We start from the raw sequence: 15558 nt of genomic DNA, 5'->3' as shown, positions 1-15558 counted from the left end.
TCTTTGACAAGAACATCAAGTCTCTGAAGAAAGAACTTGAAGAAGATCTCAGAAGATGGAAAGATCTCTGGTGACTTTCTAAGGCAGACCAGCCAGGAGGCTCAGGCCTCAGAAGCTGCAGAATAGCTGGGACAGGATCCTTCATTCATCCATCTGCACCCAGGAGGGATGCCTGCCTGATCCACAGCCCTCTAGGCATGGGTCTCACCAGGAGACAGCTGATCTCCCAGCAGTGCTGACACAGGCTTACAGACCCACAGGAGGAACAAGCAACATCTAACATCAGACATTAACAGATGGCAAAAGGCAAACATAAAAATCTTAACAGAAACCAAGACTACTTGGCATCATCAGAACATAGTACTCCCACCACAGCAAGTCCTGGATACCCCAACACACCAGAAAAAGCAAGATTGGGACCTAAAATCATATCTCATGATCGGGATAGAGGAATTTAAGAAGGACATAAGTAACTCCCTTAAAGAAATACAGGAGAACACAGGTAAACAGGAACAAGCCCTTAAAGAAGAAACACAAAAATCCCTTAAAGAATTACAGGAGAACATGAGTAAACAAGTAGAAGCCCTTAAAGAGGAAACATAAAAATTCCTTAAAGAATTACAGGAAAGCACAACCAAACAGGTGAAGGAATCGAATAAAACCATCCAGGGTGTAAAAATGGAAATGGAAACAATTAAGAAATCACAAAGAGAGACAACTCTGGATATAGAAAACCTAGGAAAGAAGTCAGGAGCCATAGATATAAGCATTACCACCAGAATACAGGATATAGAAGAGAGAATCTCAGGTACAGAAGGCACCATAGAAAACATTGACACAACAGTCAAAGAAAACACAAAATGCAAAAAGATCCCAAACCAAAACATCCAGGAAATTCAGGACACAATGAGAAGACCAACCCTAAAGATAATAGGTATAGAAGAGAGTGAAGACCTCCAACTTAAAGGACCAGTAAATATCTTCAACAAAATTATAGAAGAAAATTTCCCTAACCTAAAGAAAGTGATGCCCATGAACATACAAGAAGGCTACAGAACTCCAAATAGACTGGACCAGAAAAGAAATTCCTCCTGTCACATAATAATCAAAACACCAAATGCACAAAATAAAGAAAGAATTTTAAAAACAGTAATGGAAAAAAGGCAAGTAACATATAAAGGCAGGCCTATCAGAATTAAACCAGACTTCTTCCCAGAGACTCTGAAAGCCAGAAGATCCTGAGCTGATCTCATACAGACCCTCAGAGAACACAAATGCCAGCCCAGGCTACTATAGCCACCAAAACTCTCAATTATTATAGATAGTAAAAACAAGGTATTCCATGACAAAATGAAATTTACACAATATCTTTCAAAAATCCAGGCCTTCAAAGAATAATAAATGGAAAACTCCAATACAAGGAGGGAAACTACGTCCTAGAAAAAGCAAGAAAGTAATTTTTCAACAAAACTAAAAGAAGATAGCCACATGAACAGAATTCCAACTCTAACAACAAAAATAACAGGAAGAAACAATTACATTACAGAGACAAAATGTGGAGCAGAGACGGAAGGAATGACTATCCAGAGACTGTCCTACCTGGGGATCCATCCCATATACAATCATGAAACCCAGACATTATTGTGGATTCCAACAAGTGCTGGATGACAGGAGCCTAATATAGCTGTCTCTTGAGGGGCTCTGCCAGTGCCTGACAAAAATAGAAGTGGATGCTCAGTGGCCTAGTCAGTCATCAATGGGAGGAGAGGCCCTTGGCCCTGTGAAGGTTCTCTGCCCCAATATAAAGGAATGCCAGGGTCAGGAAGTGGAAGAGGGTGGGGTGGTGAGCAGGGAGAGCAGGGAGGGAACAGAGGAAAACCAGGAAAGGAGATATCATTTGAAATGTAAATAAAGAAAATATCTAATAAAAAAAAAGAATTCAGGAAGATAGACACCAACAACACAATTAAAAATAGGGCTACAGAGCTAAACAGAATTCTCAACAGAGGAATCTCTTATGTCAAGGAAGCACTTCATGAAATGTTCAGCATTCTTAGTTATTAGGGAAATGCAAACCAAAACAACTCTGAAATTCTTTCTTATATCCATTAGAATGGCTGAGATAAAAACTCAAATGACAGCACATGCTGGCAGTAATGTGGAGCAAAGGGACACTTTTCTACATCATTGTTGGTGGGACTGCCAACTTGTATGGCCACTCTGGAAATCAATTTGACTGTTTCTTATAAAATTGGAAGGAGTTCTACATCATAACACAGCTATACCACTACTGGGCATATACCCAAAAGATGCTAAGCCATACCAGAAGGACACTTGTTCCACTATATTCATATGCCATATTTTAACAAGAAAAGAGAAGTGATTTTACTAAGTGATTCTATTAACTCAAACTGAAAACAGGTCATTATAGTGAAGGTATAGACCTGGGATAATCATCAGTGGAAATTGACTGTAGGACTTGTGTTGGACTTTATTTTTAAGGTAGTTTAAGTGAGTACCTTAGATGTGTGTGATAATCTTATGTGTGTAATTATTGGCTTAATTTATTTCACAGGAAATCTAGGTTACAGAGTACACAGAGAGACAATTAGGTGTTAGTAGAAAATGTGTAAATACTGACAACTCAAGGTTTATTAAGATAATTTTGCGTTTGGTAGGCAAGATATCACACAGGATCATTAGAAGTTTCATGGCTATTGGAAATATAAAAAAGTCTAACATCCATGACAATTTGGAAATCACGGATCTCACATGAATACATTGTCAGGGGCTGTAAGACAGCATTTGCCTTGTAACAAGAAAGGAGTGACTTAGAATCCCAGAATAAATAATGAAGTAGAAGATGTTTGTGATCTGGAGTTTTGGACTCTGGGCCTTTCTAGATGGCCAGTCTGTCCTAGTTGGAGAGTTCCAGGCAGATAGAAGACATTCTCTCAAAAAATAAAAAATAAAAAAATAAAAAAATAAAAAAAACCCAACAAACAAACAAACAAACAAAAAAAAAAACAATGCAGATGTAATGGGGGAAAAAAGAAGAGGACAGATAAGAGTGTGCAGAATGTGTTATATATACATGTGAAGTCCTCCGAAAACAAATTTGAAAAAGCACAAGAAGAAAAACTTCACTAGATAAATCAAAATAATCCAAAATCAGCATTAACAAGAATGTCAACATAATGTTTTTAAAATGAAAGTTAAAAAATAAATGGAGAATTAGAAACTAGAACAGTAAGGGGTACTAGAGAATTTCAATCGAGGTAGTAGTAGACATTTCAATATACACTGTATAATATGTATAACTTTGAAAAATAAATTATCACTATATATTAAAGACATTGTCCCATGTGTAATGAAAGCACCTCTGATCACAAATGAGTGGATAACACACACTTGGTGAGCAACAGCAAATTGGCTGTTTCAAAACTTCCCACCAAGCCACTCAAGTGTGCTCTGTGTTTGGAAATAAGAACTGTGTTGTCCCAAGGTACAGGCTGGAGCACAAGAGGGTCCAGGGCTAATCACGAGTAGCTGAATGCAGTCTTGTGAAGCTGGCATATCAACAACCTTTTGACCCAAAGGCTACATGACTCCTAGCATCATGCCTGTGAACCCAGCATGTGCTGGCTAATGAGCCCATGACCTATGCATTCTTAGAATGTCCTTTCTGAAAGGCTCCACACTTGATTTGTCCTTTGCCCTGGCCATATCAAAATCCTTCCTGCTTTTCTTCCTACCAACCATACATTGTCAGTTTGCTCTGGGCTTTACAAATTATATAGCTTGTTGTGGTCCTTGCCATGAGATGGTGGGGAGCAGTGAACTCCATTGTGGTCAAAATTCAGTCACATGTAGATGTGAAGACCCAAGATGCATCATGTAGATGCAGAGACCCAAGACTGGCCCTGTGCTTCTCCAACAAAACTGATTCTAAGTTTAAATCTTTATTATTGTTTTCTCAAAGCCATGGCTTCTAGGACAGCCATAGTCCTAAGCTAAAAATCAGGCTGGGAGGGGTGTTTGTTTGATTTTTGTTTTTGTTTTTGATCTGGTGGTTTTCCACTTGATAAATAATCCGCCTCCTGGAACTTGGTTACCAGGATCATGGAAGTCGTCACCCCCTACAGACAAATTAAATTAAATCCCAAGCCAACTTCCAGGATCATTTGCCTAATATAATTTCTGAAAATTATGGTGCTGCATTCTAAAATGTAACTGTCAGCATTCAACTGTGAATTTCCTTTTCTGAGTCAATGAAAGAGTTTTATCAAGGATTTTGTTGTTTGGTTGAACACATTTGCTGTAATCTCTCCCCTACTTTTCTTTGAGTTTAATGTGCACTGTCATAATTATTCGTCTTACCAATTTGGCTTGATATGCATTTTATTACCATTATAGATAAATTTAATCCATTACTTATTCAAAGGTTCAAAGAGGATTTATTTCCTAAAGTTATCTTCTTCTACCTTCTTCTCTGTCTCCTCCTCCTTTTGATTTCTCCCAAGTGCACAGCTAATGGGTTCATCATCTTTCAGTGTCATCTGGGTTTTAGAGTTTCCTTCTTACTCCTCCATAAGTGTTTGAGGTACCTCACTTTTATTATTCAATGTGTGCGAGCATGGGAAGGCACATTTCTTTGGAAGGTGAGCTTGTGCATGTGTGTGTAGAAGCCACATGACAGTCTTCCATGTTTTTCAATGTTGCTTCTTAGGCAGTTATTCTACCCCTACCACTTTTTTAAAATAGTTTCCCATTGGTGACCTGAAACTTATGAACCAGACTAGCGCTGATTTGTAACTAGCTGCATGGCCAATGAGACCCAGGAATTCTCCTGTGTTTACTGTGATTGCTTCAGGGTCCTGCATCCTCCCACACATTCATAGCATCAGGAGTATTCTGGGGAACAGACTCAGATCCATCGCCCTACAAGGCTAGTATTTTCTGGTGTGAGCCATCTTCCCAGAATTGTATTTCAGCTTTGCTCATTATACTGACGATTCTTCCCATGTCACTGGGATTCACCTTCATACCACATGTATACCATTACTGACGATTCTTCCCATGTCACTGGGATTCACCTTCATACCACATGTATACCATCACTGACGATTCTTCCCATGTCACTGGGATTCACCTTCATATCTCGTGTATACCATTACTGACGATTCTTCCCATGTCACTGGGATTCACCTTCATATCTCATGTATACCATTCCTATATTTTGTCCTTTTCTCCTTTCGCCACAATAACAATTTTCCTGATTATACTGATTATGATTATACCACTTCTACTCATACTGCACTATTGCTTTTTTTCCCTCACAACTTTGGTCCTGTTCAAGCTAATCTCTGTCTTACTTCAGAGAACACTTAGTTTCCTGTATGTCTTGGAAAGTTTTGTACCCTAACTCTAATCAGACTGTAATTTTCTCCTGGAATCCTTAGCTCACATCTGGCATGGATCCCCATTCATTCTGTCTTCCTGAAGGTTCTCCTCAGCCTCCTGAACTCCTCTCAGAGATTCACTCCTCTGTACAGATGCCGTTGGCTGAGAGCTCATTGTCAAGAATAGCAAAAATAAGTTGATTTGAGTTTTATATGAGGGTAAGATTCATCCAATATGGGCTGAAGTGGAAGAGTTCTTAGACAAGTTGTTTTTACCAGTGGCCACCTGATTTTCTTTCATTTAAAAGGTATTTCCTACTGGCTTCTTTATATCTGCTTTTAATAAACCTTCTGTTGTCTGATGGCACTGGACAGAGTTATTAGCATGAATTCTCAGCAGCCTATGCGGTATCCTATCATTATCTCCTCTGTGTCTCATCACTTCCCACTGGCATGAGGGAGATCGGGGCATCCACACTGTGGTAGGGGGAGAACACGTGCCTGGAAAGCAAGCAACATTTTCAAACATTTAAGACTATCACCTGGCTTCCACCCACACATGCCCAAGCTTACCTTCTTTACACTGTACCTCATAGGTTCCCCTTTCCACATCCTGTGGAAGGTAGAAGGAGTTTCCAGTTCATAGGCCTTCTGAATTCTGTGCCTCAAGCCACATTGCTTTTCAGTCCCCTCACCACAGCTCCCCTGCCAATCTTGGGATCTACTATGACAGCTGCTGGGTAATGGTGGCAAGTGGGTGTACACATTGTTAATGAAGGTACAGAGTATCATTCAGACTAAATTTTACAATGTTTCACAGAATATCACTGAGCAGTGAGTGAACATCATCTATGTGATTGGAAAAAAAGCTTGTCTGTGATTGCATTCTGTTTCTGTTGGCTAATTTTTCAGTTCTTTTCTTCTTTGAATACAGATGGAAGCTTTAGACAAAGCCGACCAAACCTCACCTCCCTGTTAGTACAGCCCATCTCCGCATCCCTCGTTAAAATGCTCATCTCTTTGCCAAAACTGAAAATGGATAAAGATACCTGCATCCATCTAGAACTTCCACAGAATGGTAAGGCAACTTGTGCTTTGACATATCTGCTGATCACGGCTTTGCCGAATCTTAGTCTGGAAAATCATTCTGGTGGCCCTCTAGAACTTCCACACCATAATGATACCTACAGATCTCTAGAGCTTATATGTAATGATGCCTAGAGCGCTCTAGAACCTCCATATAATAATGATGTTTACAGAAGTCTAGAACTTACACATAATAATGTCTATGGCCCTCTAGAACTTACACTTACTGATGCCTACAGCCCTCTAGAACTTACACAGAATGATGCCTACAGACTTCTAGAAATTACACCTAATGATGTCTTATGGACCTCTAAAGTAATACATAATGATGCCCAAAGACATTTAAAACTTACACGTCATAATGATGCATATGGCCCTCAAGAACTTACACATAATGATGCCTACAGCCCTCTAGAACTTACACATAATAATGATAGAATGTACACAGAATGATCCCTACAGACTTCTAAAAGTTACACATAATGATGCCTACGGCCTTCTAGATCTTACACAAGTAAGGTAACTTGTGCTTCAACACGTCTGGAGTATACTTTAAGAAGTCTGGTAATTAAAAAAATGTTCTTAAATTGAAAGGTCTAGAATTATTCATTTCAAAATTCTGATTTTTGGTGGGAGGGGGATTTGTCTCATTCCGTGGTTCTATAGGAATGCTTTTGAAGTGTAATTATGATTCAAATCTAAGGGATTGACCAAGCTGAGATATAATTTCTTTCAAAGGGAAAGGGGGGAGTTTGAATTGCTCCAAAGAAGAGAAGCTTCACAGATAAAGCGTTTTGCATGTGCTTGGCAAGGTTTCCTAGGTTCAGCTCTGGCAGACTTACTGACTACCAAGATTCAGCAGAAAGCAGGAGTTATCTGAGGTGTGAAGTCTTTTAGTATAAAGCATTAGTGTGTAATTCCTGCAATTGACTAAAATAATCCCTCCGTCTACACACACCATTGCCCGAGAGATGCTTCTCCTTCGGTGGTGCTGTTTGTCAGGCCTTCTTGGACTTTGCAGGATAAAACTGAAGCAGCTAAGCTACCTGGGAAGGGATGAAAGTCCTTGGCTGCTGCTTTGTTTCTGCCTGCAGCTTCAGCATTAAAGTTCTGAAGAAGAGAGCGTCTTTACATATCTTTAAATGTGTCTCCGGCCTCTGAACTAACACTTCAGTGCTTCAGAGTGTGTGTGTGGGGGCGGGGGGGGTTGTTTGTCTAGATCTGGGGTTCTACTAGCAGTGATTTATATCTTCTGTTTTCCTCTTAACTACAAATGTATTACAATACTTTGATAATTTTTTTTCAAAGTCGAGATTGCTGGATGTTAGAGACATAAACACTTTTCTGTGTGTGCGTGGGAGGCGGTTGTGTCTGAATATGGGTGCATATGTCAGACGGTACATCCAGAGATGAGAGAACACCCATGAGCAAGTCAGTTTACTCCTTCCAGCAAGTGAGTCCTAGGATCAAACTCAGCTAACCAGGCTTGGTGTCAGGTGTACTTCACTGGGGAGCCATATCTACCTCTGTGGATTTGAAAATTCTAGGAGTGGAGCCCTTTATGCATCTCAGCACCTATCCAGCTCTTAGGGTCACACATTTCCTGGGATGGTGTTGTCATCACTCAGGTCACCCCTGTACTAAATGCCCTGTGCTGGCATCTACAGAAACACAAACAATCCACACATTTGTGAGAAACAGAGTTGGATATATGCTCCAGTGCTTTTGTATACTGCAAACTGCTGCATGTATTAGGAAGCCTCTCATCATATAAGAGTATCAATTTCCTGCAGTCAAATATCTTCACAATATGAAACAATGTTCTCTAGCTATACCTCAAAGGTGAAGTTATGTACAACATATATGAAGCCTGGAAGGAAATTTGAGATTGAGAGTTGACATTTTACAACTCCATTGTTAAAGAAGTAAAAATAAAGATTTGCTAAACATTTTATGCAATATGAAGTTTATCTTGTAGTAATATAGTAATATTAATATTATTATTGTGATTTAGAAAAAAAACAAATGCACTTAAACTTAGAGAGGTGTTTTGTTTTTGTAAAGCATTTAGTTTTCAGAAAACAGAATGTTATATTAATAATTTTTAGATAGTAAATGACCAGCCCAAGCTTTTGTGTGCTTGAAATTAAATTATTCTTAAACAGAGGAAAATAACACCTTATATCAACATTCTGCTTAGGAATACTTATTATTTACCCAAGATAATTAACTTTTAAGTGTGTGATACACTCTTAAAAATTGCATTACTGGTGATGTTTGTATAAAGATACAACATAAGAATACCAAGAAGTTTCTTTACTTTGAAAGAGAGCAGCACCTCCAGTTTATACAAATTAAAAATAGTCTAAAGCACATCACAATTTAGTTTTGCTCTTTTATTGAGTCTCCCAAGCATAGTATTGAAGGACAGGCAGAAAATCTTAATTAAGATTACAAAATAGAAAACTGCATGTGCAGATGCTTATTTTACATATTCACCTTGTGCACAATAATTCACAATTCTCTAAAATCTAGAGAACCTAGCTGATGTTCCCTATCTCATGTGCCTTTTCAACATCTTTCTCTTTCATGTGTTCTTACCTTTGCCAAAATTTTAAAATCATGTATGTTAAGTAGGTTTGAGGGTTCTGTAAACTTTATAGATGGTTTCTGATTGCCTCTAGCCTATTGGTCTACTTCACCTAACAAAGGCTATCCAAATAAAGTAAAACCAAAATTCACTTTCCAAACTTTATTTTAACCATGATATCTTTTAACACTAGAAGAAATTGAAAAAACAAAAACAAAAACAAAACAAAAGAAAACAAAACAAAAACAAACAAGCAAACAACATCAATAAAAACCCAGGTACTCTGGACTCGGCTTCATTACTAGGAACATGAGACGACATAGTGTTGGCTAATAGAGCCACTGTTAGTAGAGTTAGCTCTGTAAGGGAGAAAGATGGAGATGGAGACATATGGAGGTTAAGGGCAAGAGGTGGAGATAGTTAGAGGGAGTCTCATCCACTAAGGGAAGCAGTCATATATGAAGCTAAATCCATTGAGGTCGCCATGAAAAAAAATTGTGTTTGATTTTCAGTTATTTACAACCCAAAGCTATCTAAGTGGTACAGATGATAGCAGTTGAATAAAGCACTAATCCTAGAGGGTCAGGATATAAACAGAAGAGAGCAGAGCATTCTATGGAGATTCCTTGGGAAGTAAAGCAAAAGAGACAAGGGAAATGCCTTGGCCTCAATAGAGACAGATCGCTTGTATCGAATAAACCGCTGGGTACTCTTGGATTCCTTTCTTGGTTTCTCTTTGGAAAGCCTATCTACTAATATAGTATGTTCTTAGTCATTTTCCTTGGGGTTCTCTCAGAACAAAACTGTATTAGTTTTAAATATTAATTTGAGCTCATGTTTAAGACCTGTGAATACAGTAAAAATATTGAAGGGTAAAATTATAGATTGATATAGCTAACATGGAAAACATATACACATCAAGTTTAAAAGAGATCAATTTAATATTTGGAGGGAAGATGTTTGCTAAGTAATCAAATTTATGATTAAAGGCAAGGTTTCTATAAGTAGCCTATGGAAAATACAAAACATCTACTCAAATGTAGAGAAAAGTGGTGACATAGCTCTGATTTCCTTATTCATAATTTAACAACTTCTCTGGGGAAAACTAATTTCATTAGAATAATTTAACAACACTTAACTGCTCATATCATTATGCCTTTATAATTTTCAAATGTTTTATAAATAGCTATTTTTTTTAGTTTGCTAGTGACTGCTTAAAAAATCATTTACATTTCTTTAGCAAATAGTTCAATATGTAGTTAATGTACTAAAGTTACAGAGTTTTTATTATTTTGTTTTTTTTTTGTTACTATACAAAATGTTGTCAACAAATAGTGCATTTTAACTATTCAAACATAGATTTAAGAAGATGTATTTACTCATTTGGATTCATGAATATATTTTAGTTGTGTATGATTCTAATAGGACTGTCAATCGTATTCATATTGCCACAAGGTTGCTCCATGGGAGTAAAATCTAGGAGACTATATATATATCATTAAAACTTGTAGTCTATCATCTATCCATCCTGTGATATATGTTCTTAGACACTGTAGTATTGTAGAGATGATAGACTGTCATGCCTCCATATCTTTGTAACATAAGTTACTAAGCTTTTAAACCATAAATGGTAAAAGAATGTGAGTAGGCTATTTTACGGAAGAACTATTACAAATGTATTTTGCAATAGGGCTTTTGTGCTAGTAATTTTTCTAATACTGTAATAGAAATATTAGCAATGAAATAAACTTGCTCGATTTTGGCTAACAGTCATAGGGTCTTAGTTCATGGTCAGTTGGCCATTCTATTTTATATCTGTGAAGAGGAATCATTGTGGAATCTATCAGGAGAGGTTTCTTATAAAACCTTCTTAGAAAGAACGAGAGAGAATGTAGGGGAGGGAGTCCTTTATTCTCCTCCAAGGATACATCTGCTGCAGTCAAACTTGTTACCACAAAGCTCACTGCCTCACGCAGGTGCTATTGTCTTCCAAAACCATCACATTCTAGAGATCAAGCCCTGACTAAACAGACAACAGGCAGCTTTTATCCAGACGTTAGATTTGTTACTTCTAGTCACCAATATGAAAGAAAGTATCCAGGAAAAAAAATGAGTATCCTTTTACCTGTATATAGAACTCTCTACAGCATACATCATCATAAAATCAATATGTTACATCACATTAGTAGATGAAGAACAAACCCCAAACATTAGTAGATGTAACATATTGTCTGGCTCAAAATGAAGGGTACGTGTTAGGAATTGCTGATACTCCTTAGTAGTGACACCTATTTTTATTTTGAAATTCTCAAGCAGCCCAACTGCCCAGTGAACCGAGGAGTCTGGGCTGGAAGCTAAGTGTAAGCTGTGGAACTAAAGATCAGCATTCATGAGTTGCCAGTCTGAAGTCCTCGATAAAAGGGAAAAGAGCTTCAGAACTCCCTTTGAAGGACTGTTCATGAAGGATCTGAAATACAGAACACAGGTGTGAGACCTATTGTCCAAAGTCCACAGACAGTAGAGTCAGACCTGTTTCCTGGGGAGTGAAAGTAGGGTTTACCCAGGGTGACAGTACTGTCATTCGCCTGGAACTTCCCAGGTTTCCAGTGCTCTATTTCATCCTTTAGCTATTAGGAAAGATTCAGCATATTTTCTTTTGTTTATTAGACCCTTAAAGACAATCTAAGATGCACACTTTGAAGCAAAATAATTTTCACCTATACGATCCAATTTTTTAGTGTGATTTTTTTTTGTCATTTTTGTAGCCTTCTTACATTCTTATCTTATTGTTTTAAAGCTTTTCTATACGCTTGACAAGTTACAGAACCTCCAACTAAACTTTGGAGATTATAAATATGATAAAATCTAACACAACATATGTCATCAACTTTAACGATGTTTTTCACAATGGACAGATGTTGTAATTTACAAAGTTATAGCCTACTGGAAATTCCTTGCTGTTTCTCTGTTTTTATATTCTGCTACATTACAACATTTTTTGGTTATTCTTTTCACAGATGTTCAAATATGTCTTATATGTTGTATATCTAAGCTGTTAAGGCCCATAGCTTCTTATCCTTAAGTCTATGTTCCAACACACACTCTTCACTGACAAGTTATTGAGGTTGCTCTTGGGTTGAGCCATCTCTCTTATTCCTTCTATTAGGCTTTACAATGTCCTTGCTACTAGATTCTAAGACATGAAATCTCTCTGACCAGGATGGATAAATTAAATTTGATTAGAAAATATTATTTATTCTTTCTTTCTATATTTCAATTCTTTGAGGTTTGTTTTGTAGTCTAGGTTCTGATCTGTGTCCTATAAGTATTAGAAAAGATTGTAGACCATGTAGTTTACAGGTAATATTCTAAGAACTAAATTTGGTTTAAATTTCTCTTTTAGGCTGTTCAAATAATCTAAATCTTGTTAATCTTAGGAAAACTTACTGTGTGTATAATTTGTTTATTATATTGGATGGTCAATCTTTTACTTTAGATGTTTTGAGCTCACTTCCTAGGTGTTTAAAATTCAAACACTTGTTACAGTTTAGCAGACCCACTCACAGAATAAATTGATATTCTTTCTGCCTACCAACATATGACTTCAATTGTGTTTAACATAAAAATTATTTAGCCTATAATTACTTGTTGTTTTGTTTATTTTTGGTATTTGGGTAACTTTATGCTATACCAGTTTTTGCTTTTTGCTTTTACTTTTTCTAATTCTTAATTTTTGTTTGAATATGTCTCAGGAACCATAAATTGTTAGGGAAAATATTTAATCCCAATCTGGAGTTTCTACCCCATCTTTGACCATTTCGTTCCCTGATTAAAAACACTCACAACCTTTATATATGCAGTAAGCCTCAATCAACACAGGAGCTGGGCAGATATCTCTCTGTACTATTATGTCTATTTCCCAGCCAATAATCCCATTATATAATTTGCCACGTGCCGTCTGAGCTGCTCTTAGCTCCAACTAGCCAACCCACATGGCCATTATTTCAAGATTCTTACCCCATGGGACATATCTTCTCCCCATCTTCTTTTCTCCAACCTTGTAGTTCTCCTATGACCCTAAGCCAAGGAATCTTAAACCGCACTGACATCTATTTTGCCCAGTTTTTGGCTGTCAACATTTTTATTCACCAACCAGAGATAGCTTGGTGCGGAGGGTGGGGGGAGGCAAAGTTAAATAGCATCATCTGGGTCTGTATGAGGTCTCAGGGAGGAACCACAATTTATCATAGCAAAAGACCAGACTTCAGTATATAATTCACATTTCAAATGCAGTGTTCTGGAGCATTGTTCTAACACAATTAATATAATTTCTATGTTCTTAGGTTTCTAAAATTAATTTTCATTTCTTCTTAGAATACATGTTTTTATTTTTATGTTTAGATTTCTATCATATTTTTCCTATCATATTATAACAGAAGTTATAAATATTCTGTGTTTCTGTGTTCTTTTGGAGTTGCTGGAGTAATTTCTCCCTAGGAATCCTTTTTGTCCCTTTCTAATTCATGAAAACTAACTTTTTTCCCTTAGTACAGTTAAGTAAGGCAGCCCATTATATTACCTGCCTCGTAGAGGGAGTAAAATGAGCCATTTATAGGGGGAAGTGAGACCTTTCTTTATTTTCAGTAACCATCCTTCTATAAAACCAACTTGCAGCTTGCCAACAAGAAGGAACTTTCACAATCAGTCAACAAACAGCAAATTAAAGTGAGGTGGAGGCCTCTGGGTAACACTAGAACTTTAGTCTTTAGAGATGACCTCTCTGCAGGACCCATAGCCTCTTACCATCCTTGCACCTCACAGGGCTATGAGGAAAGGGTCCCAGACTCATCAAATTCCCTTAGCTTCTAAATAGATCCACTCTATAATTTATTTGTCTTCACATTCTAATCCAATAATGGGTTAAGGTCTGCTGTTTCTCACATGCTCTTATCAAAAGGTATTTGACATTGTAAATTATTTTTACTGGGAAATTTAGTCCACTATCCCAAGCTAACATATTACTAGTAAAGAAAAGCATTACCTGTCTGTGTCTTAGCAACAAAACCAAATGAGCTGGTGTTTATACCAAGATTAATTGACTTACCATATGAGGTGATATTATAAAAGTAAATAATGTACTCAAAATGAAAACTACGTGGCCATTTAGCCAGTGGACCATTTGGGAGATGTAGTTTAAAGCCAAAGAGAAAAGGTATATCATTGCTGCTCCCACTTACCTGGCCTAGTAATTTCTGCTACCTCTAAATCCAAACAGCTGTGCGTTGTGACGATAGTTAGAGGGATCATCAACACTCTGAACCTCTAAGAGAGGAGCAGTGTCTTTTGGTGAAGCAATGTACTCTTTGCCAGCGAGAAGTCATCCAAGGAGAGTGATGCAAAGTTCATCTTCCAATTTTTCATATCCACAGCCTATGGATCTCTGCCGAAGCTTTCCACTGCTTACAAGTCTACTTGAATCCAGCATTCTAGGAGTCAGAATGAGGTGGCTTCACAAAAGCCATTCTCCTGGGGCACTGGTATGAAAAGCGTGTGCACAGTAGGTTTTGATAGACAAATGGGAACTGTGTAGATCAGGCTGTTTTCCAGAAGATTAGTTTTCTGATGGATCCTACGATTTATGAGTTGTGGAGGCTGGGTAGAGTGATGTGGGAAATCACCAAATTTTCTCAAGTTTCACTCTTACTAAAAAAGGTTCTGCAGAAACAAAAGAATCCAGAAAACAAGAAAACACACAGTTTAAGTCTTTTCCTATGCAATTTATATAACAAAACTAATGTACGAATATGCTTAGTTTGAACCTTTCTCATGCGTGTACTCATGATATCATGCATGTAGACGTGGTGAGAAAAACCATACCTGTAGTTTCCTGGTGTTGTGGCAGGAACCTGATTATAAAGTGGCACAGAAACCTGAAAGGTAGGAATATTTTGTATACTAGTTGGGATGATGGCTACCTAAATGTACATATTTATCAAAATGTTTCAAATATTTCCTTATGTTTAAAATACTTAATTACATGTAACTCTATCCCAGTACTGTTGGTCTGAAGGAACATTATGTCTTAGAAAAAAAGTGATTAAAAATCAACAGTAAAACCTGAAAAGAAATTAAGTCAGGTAAATATGAGTATTGGAGAATTAAGATTTTTAAGGTTTATCTACCTTAAAAAACAAAAAAAAAAGGTTTTGCTTCCCTTTCTGATAGCTATAGTCATCAAAATGTCTCTTTACATATACAACATTACTAACTAAAGAAAAAATTTTTTTCAAATGCAAACTTATTAACATGTGTGAACATGGGTGTGAATGTACGTATAGGTTTCCTGGAAATAAGGATAGCTTCACTCCTTGAGAAAATGGTTAACTGCAATGCCATTAGGATACAGGAGCCAATATTATGCTTTTTCTGTAAATTGTTGACATTTTTAAAAAGATTACCAAACACCAATTATTGAAGGCA

General features: G+C 37.2%; 2 protein-coding genes across 8 annotated transcripts in view; one reads left to right on the top strand and one right to left on the bottom strand.

Annotated features, from left to right (window-relative positions):
• The window catches only part of LOC116095003, a 42719-nt gene extending 28067 nt beyond the window's left edge, over positions 1 to 14652 (bottom strand). For 3 of the 6 annotated variants that reach the window (XR_004120394.1, XR_004120393.1, XM_031376448.1), the window contains exon 1: positions 6452 to 6629. Coding sequence is in view for 3 of the 6 variants with exons in the window: in XM_031376448.1 (XP_031232308.1) it covers positions 6452 to 6457 (6 nt within the window). In the remaining 3 variants the exon portion in view is untranslated. Of the gene's footprint in view, positions 1 to 5975; positions 6016 to 6451; positions 6630 to 14315 lie in introns of those variants that run through there. The other 3 variants (XM_031376447.1, XM_031376449.1, XM_031376450.1) reach the window with 2 other exon arrangements.
• Naaladl2 (N-acetylated alpha-linked acidic dipeptidase like 2) overlaps positions 1 to 15558 on the top strand; it is an 880490-nt gene that overhangs the window by 530317 nt on the left and 334615 nt on the right. Inside the window, exon 6 of one of the 2 annotated variants that reach the window (XM_031376445.1) lies at positions 6337 to 6480. The exons of the other annotated variant lie outside the window; for it this stretch is intronic. Coding sequence (XP_031232305.1) covers positions 6337 to 6480 — 144 coding nt within the window. The remainder of the gene's footprint in view (positions 1 to 6336; positions 6481 to 15558) is intronic. 2 annotated transcript variants of the gene reach the window in all.

This window comes from Mastomys coucha, unplaced genomic scaffold (genome assembly GCF_008632895.1).
Source record: "Mastomys coucha isolate ucsf_1 unplaced genomic scaffold, UCSF_Mcou_1 pScaffold17, whole genome shotgun sequence".
In the NCBI taxonomy this organism is placed as follows: Eukaryota; Metazoa; Chordata; class Mammalia; order Rodentia; family Muridae; genus Mastomys; species Mastomys coucha.
This window is presented reverse-complemented; position numbering and strand designations above follow the sequence as displayed.